This window comes from Styela clava, chromosome 4 (assembly GCF_964204865.1).
Source record: "Styela clava chromosome 4, kaStyClav1.hap1.2, whole genome shotgun sequence".
Classification (NCBI taxonomy): Eukaryota; Metazoa; Chordata; class Ascidiacea; order Stolidobranchia; family Styelidae; genus Styela; species Styela clava.
The window spans coordinates 10,221,323-10,244,710 of NC_135253.1; the positions used below are offsets into that span (position 1 = coordinate 10,221,323).

At 31.8% G+C, this 23,388-nt stretch overlaps 1 protein-coding gene across 2 annotated transcripts; it reads right to left on the reverse strand.

Annotated features, from left to right (window-relative positions):
• Positions 1-4,956: 4,956 nt before the first annotated feature.
• On the reverse strand, positions 4,957-22,916 carry LOC120326295 (uncharacterized). Of its 2 annotated transcripts, XM_078112297.1 has the most exons (26): positions 22,529-22,916; positions 22,190-22,295; positions 21,907-21,998; positions 21,404-21,477; positions 21,050-21,232; positions 20,383-20,525; positions 19,764-19,892; positions 18,994-19,154; positions 18,503-18,660; positions 17,707-17,814; positions 17,096-17,223; positions 16,503-16,549; positions 16,108-16,259; positions 15,585-15,684; positions 14,939-15,100; positions 14,068-14,214; positions 13,455-13,619; positions 12,580-12,687; positions 12,045-12,185; positions 11,777-11,866; positions 11,260-11,362; positions 10,522-10,607; positions 9,648-9,719; positions 9,178-9,221; positions 8,463-8,639; positions 4,957-6,736 (listed from the first exon to the last, which is right to left on the reverse strand). In XM_078112297.1, the coding sequence occupies exons 1-26, from the start codon at positions 22,796-22,798 to the stop codon at positions 6,670-6,672; spliced, it is 3,213 nt and encodes a 1,070-aa protein (XP_077968423.1). In that variant the 5' UTR covers positions 22,799-22,916; the 3' UTR covers positions 4,957-6,669. The 2 variants fall into 2 exon arrangements, with proteins under 2 accessions (XP_077968423.1, XP_077968424.1); XM_078112298.1 differs by lacking the exon at positions 9,648-9,719.
• Between the last annotated feature and the right edge of the window lie 472 nt (positions 22,917-23,388).

A 23,388-nucleotide genomic window follows, 5' to 3' on the forward strand; every position in this document is an offset into this window, starting at 1 on the left:
GGACTGAACATGTTCTAAATCTAAAGTAAGAACGTTTTCCAAATATTCGATCTGTTCTGCATACGCACATGCGTAATAATTTAGAACCTAAAGGTAATTAATCAATTGTCTTTCTCGAATCTCGACAATAAAATTTGACGATTTACAAAATAGAAATTACAATTTTTAATATTCAGAATCAAAAGTCTATACAATTCTTTATTCCAAATACTGACGTGACGTACCACAAGGTACATTTCAGACCGTAACTTCAAAATAACAAAAACAGTTTCTCCTTTTACTTATCCTGATTGTGCCGTAAACTGCTGACTGTCTGCGATAATAATATCGTCTGTAGATTTAAGAGATAATTTGACAGCGTATAAATCATTTGCGCCATCTTACAGCATATTTCATTTACGTTCCGTAACAACAAAAATCTTAACGAAAGACAAAAAAACGTCAACTGAAACAAAACAGACGGTAGTTATCGGCGCCAGTGACTTTGTCATATTTTTATTGTTTTCATCTGATGTGTGCACGAAGTGGGTTATGAATATCACTAGATGAAGTGTAAATAATAATAATAATCCAGAAGACAAAAACCGATTCGGGCTGAACTATAATCGAACTATTTCTGTTATTGTTTTCGTTTAAGTTATTTCGCACTAACCCAGCTGAAATGCCGACTGCCGTCTGTTTCTCATACCTTCATGACTTTTCGATGATGACTTTGCGAGGTGGTTGAAACTAGATCTTTAAGAAATGGGATTTAAAATCCGGCTTTTCACGATTTTTTTCTGGCTAGCATATACCTACGAAGACAATGCGTCGCTAAAAGTCTTCCAAATGTAATAATAATACATCATTCCGGCTAAAATATTCTAACTGCGTTCATCCGTGCGCGTACGCAAGTATACTCTTTGGAGTCCTGTGACAACTAAGGTTAGGATAGCGGGCAAGCGTTCTAACCAGAGCGCGACGTCGTCTCAACCTGGCCAAATGATTTGATGCCATGGCCTGAGGGAAGGCGTGAGTTGTCGTACAAACTACGATTATATTAGTCGACCTCCGGACGCACGTCATTTGTGGGAGAATAGAAATAATTTCATGTCCTCGAATTGTTGTACAACAACATGAAATACTTCGACCTTGACATAATTTCAAAAATATCTGTTAAAATTCAGTGACTAATAAATTTTCTTTTTAAACAAATTTGAGAATTGTGTTTTGATCTATTTTTAAATTGATCTTGATTCTCAAATGAATGATTTGACATGTATAGGCACATGTTAAAAAAATGATTTTTTTGGTAATGTTCAAACATATGTATATATATATATATATAATAGCTTTTCACGTCTGGGCGGTTATTTTTTAAAGCCTTGCTCCTATTGGTTGGTGGAAATTGTGCTTACTGTTCAAAAAAAATGATTATCATTTTACTTTGTGACAAATTCTAAATTGTAAAGAGACTATATAAATACTGCTTATAATATAAGTTTAATCACTTTTTTAATTCGACAAAGGAGTTTGAGCACGTTTGTATAAAACGATGTTCAGCAATCGTAACACTCTTACCAATTTCAAAGACTTTCATTATTATTAGATTGGTTCAAAGTCCGAAATTATTCTTTGTTTTTCTTTTGTGAACGACCAATTGACAGAGGTCAAAGTTAGCTCTCAGATAACCCGGATAACATCAAAATTTCATACTGTTGAAACGATCAAAATTGTTTGTGACACATCTTTGGATTTGGTATTTAAATATACCTATAGTTAACTGATTTTGTTAGCGTTTACACCACAATTAGTATACGTTTGATTTTCGGCAGTACAATGATTTACATTCATATTTTACTTTTTTTTTTCATTTTATCGATAAAATCGAATGCCACGCCTCCACAATAGTCAGTTGTTTATTACAAATTTTGTTGTTGATCAAAACATGATAATAAATATATGAAATCGTAGGTAATCATCGCACATACATTATATTTTTATTGATATATATATATATATATTTGACATAAATTGTGATAGCATAAATTGTAATAACTGTTAATTCAGTCGAAGGTATATACTGCACTTTCCACCGTGTCCCACTGTGTGTATGCAAATTTATATATGAAAAGTTCAGGGCTGGATCACAACTTTGGTGCCCCATATATGAAAAATAGTAATAATGTATCTAGCGTTATTTTGGGGGAAAGTTATTATGCCTACAAACAACCATAAAGAGGTTTAAACTGATATCTGAGAACGAAAAATAAGCAAAAAATCATTTCAACCGGGCCAATATTGAGGTCTGTGTCGTCTGACCAACTCGAATTGTTTTATTAAACACTGAGGCACCATTGAAAATTCGGTCATGGAATTTCTGTGGTGCCCCTTTCCTTTGGTGCCCTAAGCACGTGGTTATTTTGTTTAATGGTTAATCCAGTCCTGGAAAAGTCAGTGTCATGAAATGCGGGTGTTCAAATTATCATAAATAAACGTCGGTTATCATAAATAAAGGATTCATAAAATTATTCAGAAATCCGCTTTGAAAAGGCTGCATTGACAACAATTCATAACTTTTGTGTCGGCACACAAAATTGAAACATAAAACTCCTTAATATTAACGACGTCTATTTCAAGCCGGAGGCAAATCAGTCGCGGTAAGTTAAGTAAACAATTTAATAATGAAGGGTTTTACGCTTCTGAATTTCTGGGAAGAGCGTAAAGAGTATATATTATTTGTATCTCTTTACTTATTATAAGTTTCAGTATACCACTTTCAAAAATCCATCATAGAATCTTATTTACAAATCATACCTGACCGATATTGAAATGACTGAATTTTCGACTGCTTTTTTCACTATCCACTCTTATTAATTTGATTAAAGTTGCTACGATGCGTAGAATGGTAAAGAACAGTGTAAAATTTCAAATTTGACTGAAAGGTGAATATCAGTACGATTTTAGAAGATAAGCACATCTGGGCCCACAAATTCTAATAATCCTGGAAACATGATTTTAGTTGACATTTATTTAGTTGTTTGTCTATTGTAACATAACTTTACGTGTCATATAGATTAGCAGATATCGAGTTCATCACAAATTTTTATGCCACGAGGTAACTAATGCCACGGACTTTCTTTGTCATCGCGTGAGGCGAAAACTCGCGTAGACGTTTAAAAAATGGGCCGTTACGTAGTCGTACTTGTCAAAGCAAATATATCGAGTTTGTTGCAGCAGACAAAATTCACATGTAACGGAGTCCTGGTATCACGAGAAACACGAAAACTCCCCACTCTATCGAGTGATCTAACCATACCAATATTGAATATTGTCTACGTCGCAACCTTTTGTCGCTCGCGGGCCAAAATAAAGGTTGCACGTCATTGGCGGGCCGCACATATTTTTAGAAAGTTTAAAACCGAGCAGATGGCCGATGAATGATATTTTTTCACGCAGATCAGAAGTTAAATTTTAATCAGCGCGCGAAGATTGACCATTTGAATATTTTTTGCGCCATCAACTCATTTGTACTTAGCATCAACTTTGCCGCGTTTTGTTGCCATTTGTCTAGTTATAATTAAATTATAGGCCCATTAAGCGAGTAATTGTGAATTATATATACTTGTTAGATTATAATATAATTTAGACTACACGTGTCTCAAAATAAATTCTGCTACGTAAAGAATATAATCGTCAAAACAGCAGTTTTGTTACTATAATCCAGTGAAGCTTCGCGGGCCGGATTTTATTGCTTCGCGGGCCGGATCCGGCCCGCGGGCCGTAGGTTGCCGAGCTCTGGTCTACGAGGTCGTGGGAATTCATTTTAAAAGAATTATCAGCGAATTGTATGAATTCTGAAGACTTTGAAAACGAAATATAGGCTACCGGTACTTCTCAATCTACTGAAGTAAAACTAAGCAACGTTAATTACAGACTTCGCGATTTAATGAATTTAATTAAAAACTAGAAACAAGGATATTACACGATTGGAATGCACTTGACTACGAGTTCGAGGTATAATTAAAATGTTCTCTTGAAGATTTTCGAACTCTATAACGTTCTGACAATCGGGCAAGCGCACAACGTTACGCCCCTTTGAAGCTTGGTAATTTTCTTCCAATAAAATACAACGCTGAATCCGATTGGCTGTGGCCGTGGGTTGAGAGTCGGGAAGTTTTAAACAAAAACGTCGAGAAACAAAGATTCTCCCATCTAATCCAAATAGGCATCACGTTTTTAATCTAGCACAAGTAAATCGTGTCCCCACAAAAATAAAAAGGAATACTATTGACGGAAAGTGAAGCTGCAACATAAAACGTCTCAAACATGGCATCACCATGCTGTCTGAGACAAGCCAAATATTAGTAGAGACACAAAACGGCATCTGTATTTAGTCGATATATTTTATTAATTTACTAAATCCGCTCATCAATGAGTACTCATCTCTGAATAGCGTGATGAATGCTAATTTGACCAAATCTGTATTTGGTACCTCAAATACATATATATAAACGACTATATGGGGTGAACACCTAAATTTAACCGGATTGCGCGGCGAAGAGTATGTGTAATACTAATCATTTTGAATATATATGTATTTATTTACACCATATTTTATCTGTGGTTGAAAATATCCACATAATTTCATTTTAACAAATCTCTCCATTAAATTTGAAAAACGTGTTTTCATTGAAGTCAGATAATTAAAAATTCATCTAACTATTCAAAACCGAGATCAATTTCCAAACAGAACTCCAAGAAGCCGAACTCTTTTATGTTTTTCACCCCTCACTCTGAACAAAGCTTATTACAAGCAGTGAATAATACACAAGGAATTACTAATTTTGGAACTATTCTCACATTGACATTCATAAGTTCACCCAATACTTTAAAACATTTTCAAGCTGAGCAAGCGCCAAAAATAAATCCCAAAGCTCTGCATCATATTTAACAAAAATCAAGACACAAAATGAATATTATATCTTTGTTCTGAATATATATTGTTTTTAACTCTGGAAAAATATCACAATCTATGATCAAAAGCACAAATGATAAAAATATGTTGAAGGCACAATGTAGCAAAATACAAAACTACAGTGTAAAAAACAAATTAAAAGTAACTAATTAGTAATTACCCCTTATTATCATTCTTAGTATACAAGCTTCATATAAGATATAACACATTTGAGTTAAAGCAGAGCAACATTGATAAGATATCACATTCAATTTTATCTGGTTTTAAAATATTATTAAACGGTTTTCTAAACCAAATTCATCAGCTCATATTTAAGTATTATGAAGACCAGAAATTAACAATGAAAATTACCATAGCTAATACATGAGTGTGGTTCTGAATCCAAGACCAATTCAAAATCACAGATGGTGTTCATGATATCAAATAAGATGTGGACCATTATATAATGACAAGATGAAGAAAAACAATTGAGCATATATAAAGGAAGCGTATTAAAACACAATGTTGACTGGTGATGGATAATAATATAACATCTAAAAATTTTCTATAAGTAAAAAAAATTTTCAACTACTTTTCCTAAAATCACAATGAATTATTATATAGGAGATAATAAAAATGAAAGATGAATTTATTACAAATTGTGTAAATGAAAATTGTTGAAAATAGTGAAAAAAATTAGTTTCCAACATTATTATTTATTATGTAACAGAGATTTCTGGAAAAAAAATCTTATTTGACTTGGTTGAAATATGTTAAGCTGAATAGCACTTTTATATATATAGGTTTCAACAAAATGTAATATTTTCCGTTTGAAACTGCAAACTCAATTTTTTAAAATCTGGAATGGAATTTTTTTCAAAAATATTTTACTATCTACTCCATTGATAACTTTATTCTTGATTTTTCATTAGGGGTACTGAATGCGTGAGGTTTCAAGTTTAAGTCTCAGATAATCCGTTACCAAAAATTATTTTCCAGAACAACCACATACAACCAAGATATAGAAGTGTGCGAGATTCAGAGGGAAGAGCGAATATGTACACGAACTAATATCTAAAAATGCCTACTTGTTGGAAAATCCGAGACAACAAAAAATCATTATAAAGTAAATAGGCACAAACGGCTTATTATAAAAAAAATTGTTATGACAAAGAAAATTAGCAGCAAAAGTTCCACACAAGTTGCATATGGACACCATGTAACAATTTTGGCACAAAATCTTTTTTTTTACAAAATAAATACAGCAACAGAAATACCTAATTTCAAAAACTAAGACACATTGTGAATATCAAAGATGAAACCTGATTCAAAAATTAAGTGGATAAAATTGAATTAAAATTGTTCAAAATGATGGTTTTTTAATTAAATAAAGGCATTCAAATAAGTTATATAAGAGTACGTACAAATAATGGTTAGAACATTAAAAATCTCTGAGAAAATTATTTAAGCTAGCTTCGTAATGTACGTTTCCAAACTGCTTCAGGTATATAGAATTTCAAATAAACATGATAGAAAATAACCAAGCAACATATTATGTATAACACAATTATTTGAGGAGTATGGTTCTGACATACAGGTATAAATCATGTATGATCTGTCGTTAACCGCATATAAATTATGTCATCAAAAGACCAAGCATGGTCAATATAAATCTCCGTTAGTATTCAAGTGGATTTAATACTTGAGATTCTGAATTAGAAAAGATCCGCATGTCAACTTCTGTCTTTTACTGGAACTTGTTTTGGTGACGAACTCAATGGTCTTGAGTAAGATGAATAGCTGGGATGTAAAATAAAAAGATAAGAGAGTTATATCATGGTATAAAATTGAGAATTCTGCATTTCCTTTCAATGTAAAAAGTAATATTTAGTTACAGAACTTCATGCTAAAAAATATCTGAGCAAGTGTGATGAAATACAAAAACTTGGTCTTCAAATTTATATTAATCTAAAACAAGCACTTTTATCTGTGGTTGGGAGAAACATCACCAAAAATACGAAAAGTCCATGCAATTGGTATAGTTACGCATTTGCTTAATATTAACCACAAGGCGTCAATAAAAATTGGACAATTAATGAACAATAGTATTCCACTCGAGAAAAAGGATAAAAAAACTCATTTGATTGATACAGATATTTCTTCTCCATGAATATACTTTGCCAAAATGAGCTAAAAATGGAAGAAACAACACTGCTCTTTGAAGAGAATTTCTACAAAGCACAAAATGAAAATTATTTTGACTAATTTGCTTGTGTTAAAATATATATGGATTAAAAAATAATGTCTGCCAAGCATGTACAATATACACATATCTATCCAAAGAAAATTGGGTTACTATTGGCTTACATGCTAATCACCCATTATAATACATTCCATAGGTTTGCGGTATATGGTAAAACAATTTGTTGAATTTTTTGTTCAAAATTTTTATAATTTAAAATAAATCGCTAATGTCGCATAGGATTACAAATTGCTTAAAACCACTCAACAACATAGTCGGTCAGTTAATCCATTGGAAACAACAACGTGTAATTATATGAGTCGTGTCAAGTAGAGACAAGACTTAAGATGAAATAATGACAATGATGAAATGGACAGTCATCTCAGCGTGTTTTCTCTCTATCGCGTTTGTATTATTTATTATAAAGATTTAGCCTTTGGTTACAATTAAATTAAACAACATGAAAGCAAATATAACTACATCAGTATCGGTTATGTGAGACTTGATCCTTTCTAAATGCCTTTGCGCTGGTGGATTCGTATATGCGTATAATGAAAGAATGCTGTAGCTGGAATAAACATGAACATACTATGTAATCTGCTCGCTAAATATAAATTGTTATAAAAAACTCTTTATTTATTGTTTGGTCAGATTAATCTGAGAATTTAATTTCAAACAAATTCATTTATCGCCGCATTTAAATTGTTCTTTTCTTGTCATTAATGTAAACTGCTTGCCTAAGGAAGTCTGATTTTGGTCAGACAAAACAGTACAAAAATACATTTGTGTTAGTGCGCAGCATGACTCTTGAATTGAATATTATGAAAGTAAATGGTAGTATTGTGAAAGGCCTACACTGATTAAAAATATTGAATAATCATAAAACACTTTAACTCTAAATATTTTTCACAACAATGTTTATGAAGAGTCTTGCATTCATCTCTTATTTATTTAGGATAATGTATTCAAGGCACATCGTATGACAAAGTGTGAAATAGACAAGAATTGATTGTATAAAAGTACAACGTGTCACTACGTTAAAACCCCATAGTATTGAGGCTAAGTTGGAAATCACTGATTACTAAGAAGTAAATGTGTGAAAATAAGTGATCTTCTTTTGTTTTTGTACACAAAATCTGTATAAGAATTATGGTAAATTGCAACAAAATAATATAGACAACATAATGCAATATTCCATGATTTGAGAGCTAGTTTCAAATAATGATATTGTTGTTTAACAGTGGAATAGTGCACCCATGAACGTATAAAAAGACAAGAGCATACCCATGGATAGTAGGTGGAGCATCTGCTATCGTTACTCTTCTGATTGGGGACGGAGCTGAGGTACCACCAAGTCGGAAAGAAGATGAACTGAGATTCGTATCATTCATACTTATATTATTGTTGTTATCTCCAGATGATCGTAACTCATTTTGTAAGGATTCTATTGTGTTTTTGTACCTGTGAGTGAAATAAGATATTAATAAATTAAATTAAAAAGACAAATACACAGCACCATACAGTTATGCAATATTCGTGGGAAGTGTTTTATATGCTTGCAATCTTGCTTTATACCACCAGATACTGATTTGTAGGATTTCGCAATGTATGAAGGGCCTGAATCTGTCTGGTTAACTTTAGGCTACTAAATTTATTTGTTAGTATTTGTTTATTTCTTTAGTCAAACTTGAGCAGTATTCAACCACTATTCAAACTAATTGGGAGAACCCAAAAACTTGTTTTTAATTTCTCATATGAATTTTGTTTTCATATTTCAAATAAAATGATTTTGCTTCCTAGGGAATACGCCATAAAAGATGTGAACCAGAGATTTTACTTTGACTACCATAATTTAAAGTATATCTGGTCATAAATTCCTTCAGCCAAATTTTGACTTGATACTTGAAACAGGAAAGTGGATGAAACGGCATAGATAAGAGACTCTACAAGATGTCCTACCTAAAATATTGCCTTATTTATTAAAATGTTGAAAACATACTTTGCATATCTTTCTTGTATTCTTTCTCTTTCCTTCATGGACTCCTAATAAAGATAAGTTAACTTGATACAAAAGAATATAAAAGATGAAATAAATTTTGTTTAACTGCAGAAATTTATTGGTATTTTAAATTTTTAAGGCAATTGGATAAATAATCTGGGTTATTCTTTCTAAATTGATAAATTTATTCCACATGATTTGATTCTAATATCATACGAAAAAAGCATAGATTAGTATGATTCATTTCTGCAGAAAATACAGCTGTGATTTCACTACGAAAAATCAAACCAAAAACTCACTCACAGAAAACACTCTACTCTTCAAAATGAAGATATATGAATAATACTGGTACGAAAATAACCTAAAAAAAGTATCCAACAAATTTGCATAACATTTACAAGCTCATTAAAGTTGAAAATTTTCATAACTTAACGATAATATGTTTCATGTTAAAAGCACACCAAACCTACCTTAGAATCTCTAGAATTTGATAATTTGACTGGTGGTTCACGAACAATGAATTCTTGTGCACGAGCTTTACTCTTTGTTAGAATTAAAAAAAACAAGCGAAAATTGTTGTTAGTAAAAATTATCTACTGTGCAAACAAGCATTGAAAAATCACAAAGTGTAATTTGATGTTAGTTAATATTCAATTTCAATCAAAAATTAAAAAAAGTGGAAAACAAGAAAAATTCATTAATTAAAACCGTTTTGTGATGTGAACATTTAACTGAATTATATGAAGTTTCAAAGTGTTCAACTTATTAGCGCTAAAGAAGGCCATAGAAAATCAGACACTGATATGTGGGAAAATACTTCTTATTTCAAATGACTAGAATGGCATGGCCAATTCAATTTCATATAACATGGAGGAACAATGAACATAAAGTCCAAACCAGAGATCCAACCCACAAAATTTGTGTTCATGAGTTTTGGACAATTACCGTAAATATTACCACCGCATTAAGACTATGCGGAGAATCTACCTATCCTACCAGAATTTCTCAGTTATAGAATTGAATATCTTCAATTTATAAATTCCCAAAATATTTCTAAACATAGAAAAGATAAATAAACCCAAAGCAGACACGATTATGATAAGTTCCAAAATAAAAAATTCGTAAAAATCTTTTTCTGTGATAATTTTTTAGATTGAAGTAGTGAATTAATATCAATTAATGAAATGTCAACTTCATCAATAACTTTTTTCAATTAGACAGATAAAAATTCCAATAGTGTATTGTACATGCAAATAGCACAGGTGACATATATATTAACAGTGTAATTTTATGATAAATTGATTTTAGATCTTTGAACATGGGTGATTATTTTTTTTTTCTTACCGTTTCAACATCAATTGTGAGATTAGAAACACGATCCTCTAATTCTTGAACAATTCTGCGAGCTTCTTTATTCTCAAGAAGAAGAGCTAAGAGACAATAACAAAAATTGGCGCTCCAGAAGTGTGTGTACCAATATGGGGGTAACTAATTTTGTTTGCCTACTTTACATCAATTTGTGTAAAGGGACTGAAACCTATGGGCAGAGGGTATATTCACTTGGCAAACAGAAAGTCCCAGAACTGGTAATAGAACTAAAATAAGGAAAATCAGAATAAAATTATGGCATAACCCTAACCTGGTACACACACTACGGGAGAACCCCAAAATTTGCATGTGACGATTTTTAAACAAAAAAAATTATGTTTTTTATTTCAACTATTGGATGAATCACTGTCAGATCTACAGTATTTGGAGATAGGAGTGACTTTTCTTTTTCACCCGGCTTCACATATGGCTCATTATTTCAGCCCAAGGTTCCTAATTTTACAAAATTTTACCACCTAAACATGAAGAAAGTTTCATCAAGTTTGTGCTGTGTATTTATTTGGAATGGTAGACAGACCACTGGGTCTTGTTTTTTTCACCACGTGATCCAGCTCAGGCGATAAGTAAAAGTTGTCATATACCAGTAATTTTTATTAAACTAAAAGTGCTGGAATCAAGATTTCATTAAATTAAATGCAGCTGGCTATATAAAATTATATTCAATCCCTATTGAAAATAAATCATATAACTAACATGTTTTTTCTCGGCTTAAAACATCAACAAGTTTATTTTGTTCAGTTGCTTCTGCCATCAACATTCTTCTGTCATCTTCCATTGTTCTACAAACTTCTTTCATCTGAATTAATTTTTATAAAATATTTAAAATATTAAACGCTTTGGTAATTAATGAAATACATAAAATCTCATAGTAAATACAGAAAGAGAAAGCTCAAAAAGTGATTGTTTTTACCAATGGCGTTCAAAATAAACTAAATTTTATTCATTTTAGTCATACCAAAGTTTCAAAACCAAGAAATCTAATCTTAGTCAGTGATGAGAGCTAAACATATATGTTTCATTGCTATTGGACAAGTCCTTTTTGGCGAGTTTCACTAAGCGACCATGTTGAGTGACCTTTTGTGGAAATATGTAATGAATGCAATGAACATATTATAATAGAATATCCATACCAAGCGCAGAGTGATCAACCCATGTATGCCTCAAGAACTCACCATTCACCAAGTCAAAATTCTACTAAAACCAATCTAACCTGTGTTTTGCTGACATTGATATTTTCCATCAATTTTTCTCTTTCGTTTTCTCTATCATATATCTCCTTCTTTATTACACCAATTTTATGCTGAAAAAGTAAATGAAGTTATTAGAAAAGAAATATTTCTAAATATTAATATTAAAATCAAAGTTTTTGCAACCTCGTATTTCTAGTGATAAAAATAGCATTTTGCCAAAAAAAAAATTTGACAATAAGATTGCATTTCTAACTATTATTTTATTCAATTTTTAGTTTCCATTCTCACCCTCATCGAAGACAACCAAGTATGAACATCATTGAGTGAACAAATTCCATCAGAATCATTCATTGAACGTCTTAATAATAGAGCGGTATCATCTTGATGTAATGCTGATGATAGGTCTTCAATATCTTGTGTCAAAGCAGTCTATAAATGAAAAATAAGTAATTAAAAATGAATTATTGGCCTATTGTTAAATAAAACAGTGAATAATGGCATACTGAAACATATATATCAAAATATGTCCTATTTTGTTAGAAGGATAGCTATGATGCCTTAGAAAAGGAATCCAAAACAATGATAAACGATTGTTACATTTCGAATCGGGATTGGTTAACTGGGTATAATGTTTAAAAAGTCTCACACCCATATTTACTCGATCTTGTACGGCAGATTCCAGCAGAGATTCAGCATCAAACAAGTATTATACACTGAGGGATTGTCTTTGTATGAAAAATCAATTTTGTTATATTTAAAATGAATCCTAGGACCTAGAACATTAAGATATTTGGATCTGATGGGTATATTATTTCATATATACCTGTACTGCTTCTAAATCTTGTTCCATTTTTTTAACACGATCTCTCGCAAATATCAAATCATCTTCTAACTTTCGAAGTTCAGCTGATGTTTTTGAAACTTCTTCATTCTAGATAATTAATTCAGAAACGAAAAAAGTGTGTATCTTAAAGTGGCACGATTGTATTTATTTATCAGTAATGAAGGAAGCATGACAAAAAAAGGCTCATGAGCATAGCTGAGATAACATAAACATCAATTTAATCAATGGGTGTGTGGCATAGTGGTTAAAACTCTGGGCCAAACTATGCTGGTGTTGCAAAATGGAGGTTTCAAATCACATGACCATGATTTCAGCCTAGGCTTGAAATAAATTGCAAAGCCAGGAATATTGTGATCCTATCCAAATTATTAGACCCTAAATCAAGGACCCAGGGGCTAAAAATTTTGCTCATCTATACTGGTGGCGGGCCAGGTAAGTAAGACGTAAAAAATTACATTTATAAACAATATTTATAATGTTACAAAAGCAAAAGTGGAAAACAATAAGCCTTGTGCCAAAACTAAATTTAATCACAATCTCAACAAATTCCTTGAGCTATTTTTTAGCTCAAAAATTTGGTTTCAGTTTGGTTGTGGCATTATCAAGCAAGCCAGTTTGAGTTACCAAACGGACCAGATTTCGCCTGCGGGCCGTAGTTTTCCCATGTCAGCCCTAAATGTTACAGCATCAGCTTGTACAAAGCCTGGTTCAAAAGTGAAGGTGAGAATGTCCACAAGAAGAATCAACTACTAAACTACATATCAATGGATTTTCACTAAATTTAATGGATTATTTTGATAGCTTATCACATAATGAGTGCATACTTTTCGAGTTTTCATAGTAATTAGACTTACTTTATCTTCAAATCGTGTTTTAGCATTCACATATTTTTCTCGAAATTTATCAATTTCATTCTGTAATGTGATATTTTTCTTCATACATGTTTGTAATTCCTCTTGAGATCTCAACATTTTTCTTTCTGCGTCTCTTCGAGCGGCTTTGCTCTCATTTGCTTCCACCTGATAGAATGAAAACAAAGTGATATTGCTTGCATGGTCAAATACACTGTGGTTTTTTACTAAAACTTTTTTATCATAGATTTGTGTAGCTGTTGATCAACGACATACTCGTATAGCAGGTGGAAGAACAATATGTATAAAAATATAATCCAGAATGAAGAATTATAAACAAGCTTTGAACTACAAATTTTATAGAAGTGTGCAAAACTGACAACTTTAAGTAATTTATAAATATATACTATTTTAACAGGTCGAATATTCCCAGCACCGTCGAGCACACTTCTGATTTATCTAAACTTTACTTTACTTGAATCAAACTCATAATCAACAAATTCTCTTTTTTATATAATATTTTAAACTGTTAATACATTGCATAACTGTTTATAGTTTTCAGTTATAATTCCACGAGCTTATAGTTTTCAAAATCCTTAGCATAATAAACACTCACATTAATCCCATGTATTTCTCTTTCTAGAAAATCTCTCTCATCACTTATCTTCTTGTTCAGTTTCTGCATATTATCCGCATTCAAAGATTCATTATGATGCATTTGGGCTCGTAACTTGCTGATTTCTTTTTTGTGAGTTTCTCTTTCCTGAAATTCAAACAACAAAGTACTTAGCATGATACTATATTATGACCAAGGATGAAACACTCAACCTTGGGGGAACAATGAATTAAATGTGTAAAAAATTGTATTGAAATATACAAATTACAAATGTTACAAAAAACGCACCAAAAAAATCTGGCAGTAAAGTTGTAACAAATAAAGAATTTAAAATGAATACTTTCAGATTGAGAATGGAAATCACTTTATCCTAATACAAAAAAAAATGAATGTTACGAACATGGGTTCAAAAGTTGGTTAGTCCCGGGTCAGCCTACCCAGATAGTTTTGTAGTCCAGTGGTTTGAGTATTGAATCAAAATATGTTGGTGCCACAGATTAAAGATATCTGGTCAAACCATTGGCTGTGCCCTACCATCTTACCCAGAGTGTAATAAATTGGATAAACAATGCATAACCAGAAAAAATTTGTCCCTTCCAACTGAATGGATGCTTGCACACAGATGAAGGTGTAGAAATGCCCCATAGATTGCATAGAACAATTAATCATAGGAGCAAGGTGGGGCCCAGGATTTCATTAAATGGGTCACGGTGAAATGGAAACACTGCGCCAAAAGTGGGGGTGGGGGTTGAGCCCCTTGACCCCCGCTGGCTGCTCCCCTGTATCTGAAGTAGTATCTAAACTTTTCAAAACAAAATGTCCAGATGCTTCTTGTTTGAAGCCTTGTTCAATTAAATAAAGTATTGCTCACAATATCAAGTTGTTTATGAAGTGCGCTCAATTCCAATCTCATTGCTTCCATTTGTTTTTCTGCTTCTTCTGTTCGTTTCTGGCAAGTTCTTCTGTTTGTATTTTCAGCATCTAACTTTGATGTAAGTTCAGCTTTTTGAATACTGAGTTCACGAATTTCTTTCTGTAATGATAAAAGTAAAATAATTAAGTAGGAGAATGAAATTTATGTCAGTTAAATAATGGAATTGGGCTTATGCCTTCATATTGATTCTGTCCAATGCATTTTTAAATATGGAACATTGAATGAGTGATGTCCAAAAATTAAATAAGTGTCTATTACGAATACAATTGGAAACAAAAAATAATTTTGAAAACAGAAAAAATATATTTCAAATGGAAACTTGAGAGGCGATTGCAAAGTCTGAATTACCGGAAGATAATGCATGAAGGTTAAAAACTATCATTTAATTTGTCCATAGTTTTCAGAAGTTAAATTAGGGCCTTCAGTATTATTAGCAGGTTTTAATTGCTCAAGATGTCAATTTTGGATTTTTGTATCCAACTATCAAATTTCAATTGCTAGAAATGACAATTTTTCAAAATAAAGTAAAACATATAAACCTATTCATTCTTCAAAATTAAAATAATGACAAATTATTCATTACCTGCATATTAGTAGTTTGTGATTTGAGAGTTTCATATAAAGACTGAATAGCTTTAGTTTCTTCTTGTGATCTTCGAAGATCTTCTTTTATAACTGCGATTCTGTTATTAGAATAAAAAGACTTGAAATAATTTAAGGATTATAGAATGCTTTCAATTGAAAATATGTGAAATGAAAATATAGAAATGAATATAAATATAGAATGGTCACTAGAAAAACATAAAATTTATCGAACCGCTATTTACTTTTACAAAAAATAACTTTTACAATGTTATTTCCTGCCTTTTTACATGATGTGGGTGTCAAAATAGAACCTAAAAGGTATCAACCTAAAACAACCTGGAAAAAATAAAAAGTATCAAAAAAGAAATGAGTAAGCACGCATTTTATTCGTGATCTCGTTTGACCTTCAAATTTTCTGCTTTTCTTATCACCCTGTATAAATATGTTATTCATATCATCTCAAAAACTATTTAAGTGATTTCCAAATTGAATGTGAAGCAATAGTAAATAGTAATATTAACCTATCATTTCTTTGTCTAACTTCATCTTCTAAACTTGCAATGATTTGATTCGATTCTTCTATTTTTTTATTCATTTCTCTCATTTCGTCATCAGATTTTGAGATCTCAGTGTCTCTGCGTTGCAACCTCTCTTCCAAATCAGCTCGTTTTGACTAAAAAAGTAATAATTCAGTTTTTAGTGAAATATAAATGAGAATTGTTAGAGAAATTCAGCAAAAATTAGACAATAAAAATAAAAGAATTATTCATAAATTGACGAAAATAAAATCTGAATAAATTTGAAAAAAAAATTCAACTAATATTGAATTCTACAGTGAAAATTGAAACTTTCAGAAAGAAAAAAGCCATTCAGTAATCAGTTATACAGATAAAAGTATGAAGCATTTCAAACTTACAATTAAATCATCCATTTCCTTCCTCAAAGCTTCATTTTGTTGGTAAACTGAAAAAATAACAACACAAAGTTAAGTAAAAAGTAACATATCAGTGTTACATTTAGTCAGCATATTAAGTAGAAAAATCAGTCATGAACAACAGGTAGACACACACAAAGCTCCATTCAAGATAAAAAATACTATGCTTTAAATGGAATATAAAATGATTACAAATGAATGAAATGGAAATGCACCAATCCAATCATCATCATTAATTTTCAGAATTTATTTTAGTTTTATAAGAAAGGATTATATATATTATATAACTATGATTTTCATCGAAAAATGCATAAATAAATGATTTAATTGCAGGAAATGATAAATTAGTAGAAGTTAGAAACCTTCGATTCGAACCACTTTCAATCCATTGTCAAAGCCATGTCAACCATTTCATCAAGGTCTAAAAATCTGGCTAAGTCAAGGTGTACACCTTATTTTATTGAAACCTAGAAACTACTCATAAATATAAAAGTAGCAGCCACTATAGAGCCTTGTTCAGAGCAGAATGAAAAGTATAAATCATTAAAAATATGAAAAAAAAACCATTAATTTACCTGCATTCATTTGTGATTTAGTCGTCTGATTTTCCTTGACCAATTCTTCATTTTTAGAAACTTGTTGTTCCACATTGTCATGCAGCCTTTCGTTTTCTTTTTCCAATTTCTTACATTTTGCCTTCCACCTGAATCAGATAGATTTTTTTGAATTTATTTATACGTTGGCATGCGATGAACAATGACACCAATGGGGATAAGGTAGATTTTTACACTGCATTTTTCAAATTTTCATGTGACTATTTTTAATTTCCAATATCCAGCTGGCATCAATTCGGATGGTACTGGTTGAGAATAAAAACATTTGAATATTTTGAAACAAAACAATTTTCTAATTCATCTTGATTGATGAAAGAAAAAGATCGAGTAGGTAGCAAATGCTTGAAAACTGGCAACAAAATCAAAATCGAAAGAATGATGAGCATGATTTAGGTTCCAGACCAAACATACCAGCAACTGTTAAATTTGACTCAAATGGCCACAATAGCTAGTCCCAAACTGTTTCCGTTGGTCTGCATGTGTGATTATCCGTTTTTTATTTACCATCACCCTCTATAACTATTCTAAAGCAAAAGTAGTACAAGCAATTTTGTAGAAAATAACAAACATACTGTCGAAAAGTATCTTGGGCTTGATTTCTTAATTCATCTTTTTCTTTTTCGGCATCGTCATGGAGACGTTCAACTTTTTTCAATTCATTCATATACTTCTCTGTATCTCTGTCATTCAAAACATGTTTTATAAGAAAATTGAACTGAAGCGGAAAAATATTCAAAATGGTCCCACTGGTCCTTATATAATTGAGATTTTTTTCAATAGCATTCACTTTTGTTTCCATTTTTGCCAAAATTGAAAGCATTAAATATTTTTGAAACTTCAAATTTAAAATGTATAAGTGTATAAATCATTAACAGAATTTTTATTTCAGTCTCTGATACATAGCAATTAGCTATATTGAAAAACAATATTCCCAATTCATTACAAACATGGGTTTTGAACAAGAGATTTGTTATTTGTGAGTCTGGTGCTATGATTGTGGTTTAATTTTCCAAAATCTGGAATTGAGTGCAATTTTTGTTAGTTCAGGAGAATATTTGTTAAAACATCCTTTTTCTATATGCATTTCACTCGTAAGATGGCTGTACAAGCAGACACTTCAAGATAAGGTGCTACTATTTTAGGAGGACCAGGATCTTTCCATTTTCAAATTTATTTTGCCCTGGGTTTGATGACGTACATGGGATTCGAACTCAAGATGTTTAATCTGCACCACAGCATAAATATGGATAGACCCTTTATTCACAGACTTACCGAACAAATCTTTGTTCAAGCAAAACACAATTTACAGGAAAATTTCTCATACAGGAAAATATAAAATCCAGAGTGAACAGAGATGATTTTGATTACCTTCCATAGTCTTGAAGCTTTAGGAGGGCATCTTCAAGTTGGGTAGATAATTTTTCTCGATCTCGTTCAGTATCTTGAACAGTCCGCTGTGTTTCATGTAATTGATTTAATAATCTAGCTTGAGATTGATCCTTCTTCTCTAAATCTTTAGTTAAAACCTGCAATAAATTTGGTAAAATATCAAAATCCCAGTGATATTAACCATTAACTTTATAGCATAATTGGTCTAAGGCATAGAAAGCATAATTCTTGAATAACATTGTTTCTTGAACAATAATAATTTTAAATCCTATTTCAACTGAATGCCTCTGTCAGTGAAATCTAACAAACAACTCAAACAAAGCAGTTGTGACAGGAAAAAGTAGCTTATTATCAATCAATGATACCCTATTTCCTATTATTAAGTGATAGGCTTGAATCCTCACTTAGACAAGCAATAAAATAGATTCATTAGATATTCATAAAACACTATGAATTGAAATAAAACTTACTTCAATATGATCAGACAATTGCTGTCTTTGTCTTTCACTTTTCTCTAGATTTTTCCTCATTTCATCCAATTGCACAACACCAACAGAATGTTTCAAAGCAGATCTTAAATCTGCAATTTCTTCTTCTTGTTTTCGTTTCTCATCATTATATCTTTGTGATGCTGTTGATTGCAAATAGAAATCATTACCAAATTATACAGTATTTTTACAACAGCCAATAATATAGAAAGATTACAGGTATAATTATTCGTTTTATAACAGCTTGACAGAGAACAACATTGTTTATTTCCTTGTCAAAACCTTTTATCATAATAGGAATACACTATGGAAAATATTATTAAAAAAGGGCCACTCGCCACTCTATTGTACAATACTGACAGAATTCAGATAAGTTCAGCTTGTAGGTGTGGCACATTATGTGTTGAAGTATGTTTGCCTCTGATTACTGTGCTTGGGTTCGAATACTGTCGGGGCTAATTATGTGCGTGCGGATTACTGGACTCATTGCGTCATGGGTAGGTTCACGTTACAGCTGGTTGGATACAGTTTCCTCCACTAACAGGTCCTTGCATCTAAAACAAATACCGGTAACCGGTCAACTGTTCCCATACCCAATAATGACTAGTAACCGGACGGCTTGCCATATAATTAAGCTGTCTTATCAAGATTCCTCTACTTCCAGATAAATATGAAAATCCTATCCTATTTTGTATTTGTTTTAAACCAGAAAAAAATCACAACAATTTGCCTTCCATCTGTTATTCACTTACAAGCTAATAGTCTTCTTTCATCAGCTTCTTTCTCTCTTAATACTTGTTGCGCTGTAAGTTGTTCACGAACTTGTTGTTCTAAATCCAATTTGCTTTTCTCTGATTTAGAAATTTGGTTTCGAAGGTCAGCTGAAACAGATAAACATAAAATCTTTCAGTGGTCACAACAACATTGTTAGCTGTTATTATTTTGGGAACTAGACATCGCATACCATTCTAAACATAAATATAAAACACATCTGTATACTCTGTATACTGGTAAAAGATTCAGTAAAGCATGTTGAAATATAGGGAATCTACTAATAAAATTTCAGAATATTCAATGTCTCAGAGCCTATATCGGGCTCTGCATCAGGTGCCATAGAAAATCATAGGTGATTTTCGTAATTTCAGTCCTTAAATTGTGGCATAATATCATGATTTCCCAAAAGATTGAGATATTGGCTTATCTTTCAACCTACTTGCTTGCTTGCTATATATTCGGTACTCCCGCAGTGTGTGTACCAGGTTAGGATTAATCAATTTTCCTTATTTTGGGTATATTGAGAGTTCAGACTGTCTGTGTTAGCCAAGTGAATATACCCCCTGCCCATAGGTTTCAGACCCCTATTCTACATACCAATCTGTCCCATCAATGCTTCTCGTCCTCCTTCTGATTGCTCTAATCTTCTTCTCATTGAATCCATATCAGTTTCCATTGCTCTCTTCCCTGCTTCAGCTTGTAACAGTTGGTTGCGAAGAACAACTTCATCATCTTGATTCCTAAATTGTATTTTTTCCATGTAATTCTCATTTTTAAGAGTTTAAGAGTTGATAACTGACACAAAAATTTTGCAATACGACAAAAAAGCGATGACATTTCAGAATAAACATATCCAGAATTATGATAAATTAGAATATGAATAACATAATTACATAATAATAATTACCTGCCAAGAAAATGGTATCTCATGCATAGATATCAGACAGTAAACATTAAGACCTTCTTTAACGGCGCTCCAGAAGTGTGTATACCAATATGGAGGTAACTAAATTTGTTCGCCTATTTTACATCAAGTTTTGAAAAGAGACGGAAACCTATGAGCAGGGGGTATATTCACTTTGCTAACACACAGTCCCCGAACTTGTAATAGAACTAAAATACGGAAAATGGGAATAAAATTTTGCCCTCACCCTAACCTGGTACACATACTACGAGAATACCCTTTTAACAAATTTAGATCAGTGAAAAGCAAGGATGACAACAATAAAGCAAAACAGGTAAACAACAAAGAAGAAAAGCATACTTTGCTTGACTTTTTCTTAAAAGATCCCTTGTTGCATCAGTAGCAAATCGAGCTGCATTCTCTCTTTCACTGACCAACTCATTTTCTAATTGTTTTAATCTACGTTCAACACGATCTGCTGCTGAATCACCGAGTCCATTTCCATTAACTTCTTTTAATGCTTTTCGCGATCCCAATTCAGAACTGTGTAGAATATTGATAAAATCATAATAAAATTTTTGAAGATATTCAGGGTTAAAAGCAAAGTAGTAAACTTAGTGCAGGGGAAAATGTTTATAATTTGAAAGCATATAGTATAAAAATCATCAGAAACAACAGTCAAGGTAAAAATGAGCTAACTTCACAAATAATTACCGATATTGTAATTCATCATCCATTCTTGATTGGTTTGCAACCAACTCTGACACTCTTCCTCTCAAATCTCGAACCTGAAAGTATCGATTTTGAAACTTACAGAAAAAATTAAAGTTTAATAATAACATTATTATATGACTGGAGAATGACATAATCAAACAAGTCTATTTTCTGGAAAATGTTGTAATACTTATTTAAAAAGCAGGAGGAAGCATCATACAATGGCATAAAGGTAGTTCAAGCAGCGAAAGTGGGTTCTTTGTCTACTGACCATATTTCTTTCTGATTTGGGCTAAGGATTTTTGCTACAAAAGTTTAAAAGTTTTCCTGAATAGGGGCTTATTTGTCATTGATTAAAATCTTCAATGATTATAAGTTCAGTTTAAGCAATGTATGCCTTTGCTGCACAAACTGCGACATGAAGGCCCTCACCCAAACTGAATGAGTCATATATAGCTATCCCTTTCTACGAGCTAACAAGACAAGATTATTTTACATCTTACCGATTCATTGAGATGATCTGATGGTCCAGCTGTTGTTCTAGATGTTCTTTCAAAGCCAAGACTACTCGCTGGTCTAGGTCGTGTTCCCCTTGCTGCAAAGAATAACAAAATTCTTATTAAAAAAGACTGTTAATGTGGCATAGTCTGTTTAATAATAAACAAACAAATCATAATCAAGTATGAATTGATATCCAGTAATGGAATCAACAATTACAACCTGTCACCATCTACTCATGTGCCGCATAACACTGGTGAAAATATCCAAAATTATTTCAAAACTTACAAGAAGTAAAATCACTTTGATGAAGACTTCTTGTTTCACGAGCTGCTGCTCTCTTTTCTCTTTCATATCTTAATTTGTTTATTGATCCTTCCAGGTCATTTTTCAACTGCAAAATAAAAAATTATATTTGGCGAGTCAAATAATTCAAGCGTAAAATTCTTCCCATTTTTTAAAAATGATATTGACAGGGTTGAAATAAAAAATGTAAGTCCAAATTTCAATTCCTGAGTAAGCCAAATTGAGTTCTTCTTTCCAAGAACTAACTTGATAATTTTTGAACAATATCAGTAAAAAAGATATTAAAATAACTGAAACAAAATAATTAACTAATCTTCTTACCTTGGATAAAGCTGACATAGAATCATCATGAACATCTTTGAAGTCTGAAAGTCTGGAATCCATGCTTTCTAAATTCCTTGATGTATCTTCTAAGTTGTCCGCTATTCTATCAACTCTTCTTGTAATAGATAATGGATCCATGATTGTGACATGTCTTGATCCACGCAGAATCCCAGCAGGAGGAGATGGTAACCTTCTCCTAGATGGATTCTGTGGAGGAGAGTTTTCAGAAGAGGAAGAGTCCACAAATCTTTGGCGACGACTCGGCATTTTTTTTATTTCAAATTTAGTCCAATAGTCAGATTGTTTAAAGCAAGGAATTATGTAGTCTTTTTCATCTTAGCAAAGAAAGTTGAGAAATACACCTAGCATTAGGCAGGATGGACGATCTGAAACATTATTCACAAATTTATATTAGAGAATATGATATTAAGAAATATTAAGTATGAGTATTTATTAAAATATTATCAACAAACCAGCAAACATAAATAATGACTCACACTTAGGTATGATCAGCAAAACTAAACAAAGATTATTTCATTATTTCATTTCAACTGCTTTCAAATTACTGAAGAATGCTTGTTTCGAGAATACGGATATTCTGAAATGACTATTTTCTAGTCATAATAAGTTTGCATTGGGTTTTTCTGCAGTGCAGCAGTGGAATCATAAGTTTTTTAAGGGAATTTTTTTTTCTAAATATGGAAATATTGTCTGCATAATAATAATCTCAGAGTATTTCGAGTTATCCCATGAGGGCCCCGACAGGATCTTATTTCAATTTTCTTTTGGAAATTACGATAATTTTGAATATACAAATATTTAGAATTTACAAATTTAGGTTAGGTCTTATTTTCGGG

Coding starts and splice junctions, on each gene's coding strand:
- LOC120326295 (XM_078112297.1), bottom strand. CDS start 22,798: ATGCCGAGTCGTCGCCAAAGATTTGTGGACTCTTCCTCTTCTGAAAAC. Junction 17,224..17,706: donor GCCCAAGATACTTTTCGACA/GTATGTTTGTTA, acceptor TATCTGATTCAG/GTGGAAGGCAAAATGTAAGA. Junction 11,867..12,044: donor CTTGGTTGTCTTCGATGAGG/GTGAGAATGGAA, acceptor TTACTTTTTCAG/CATAAAATTGGTGTAATAAA.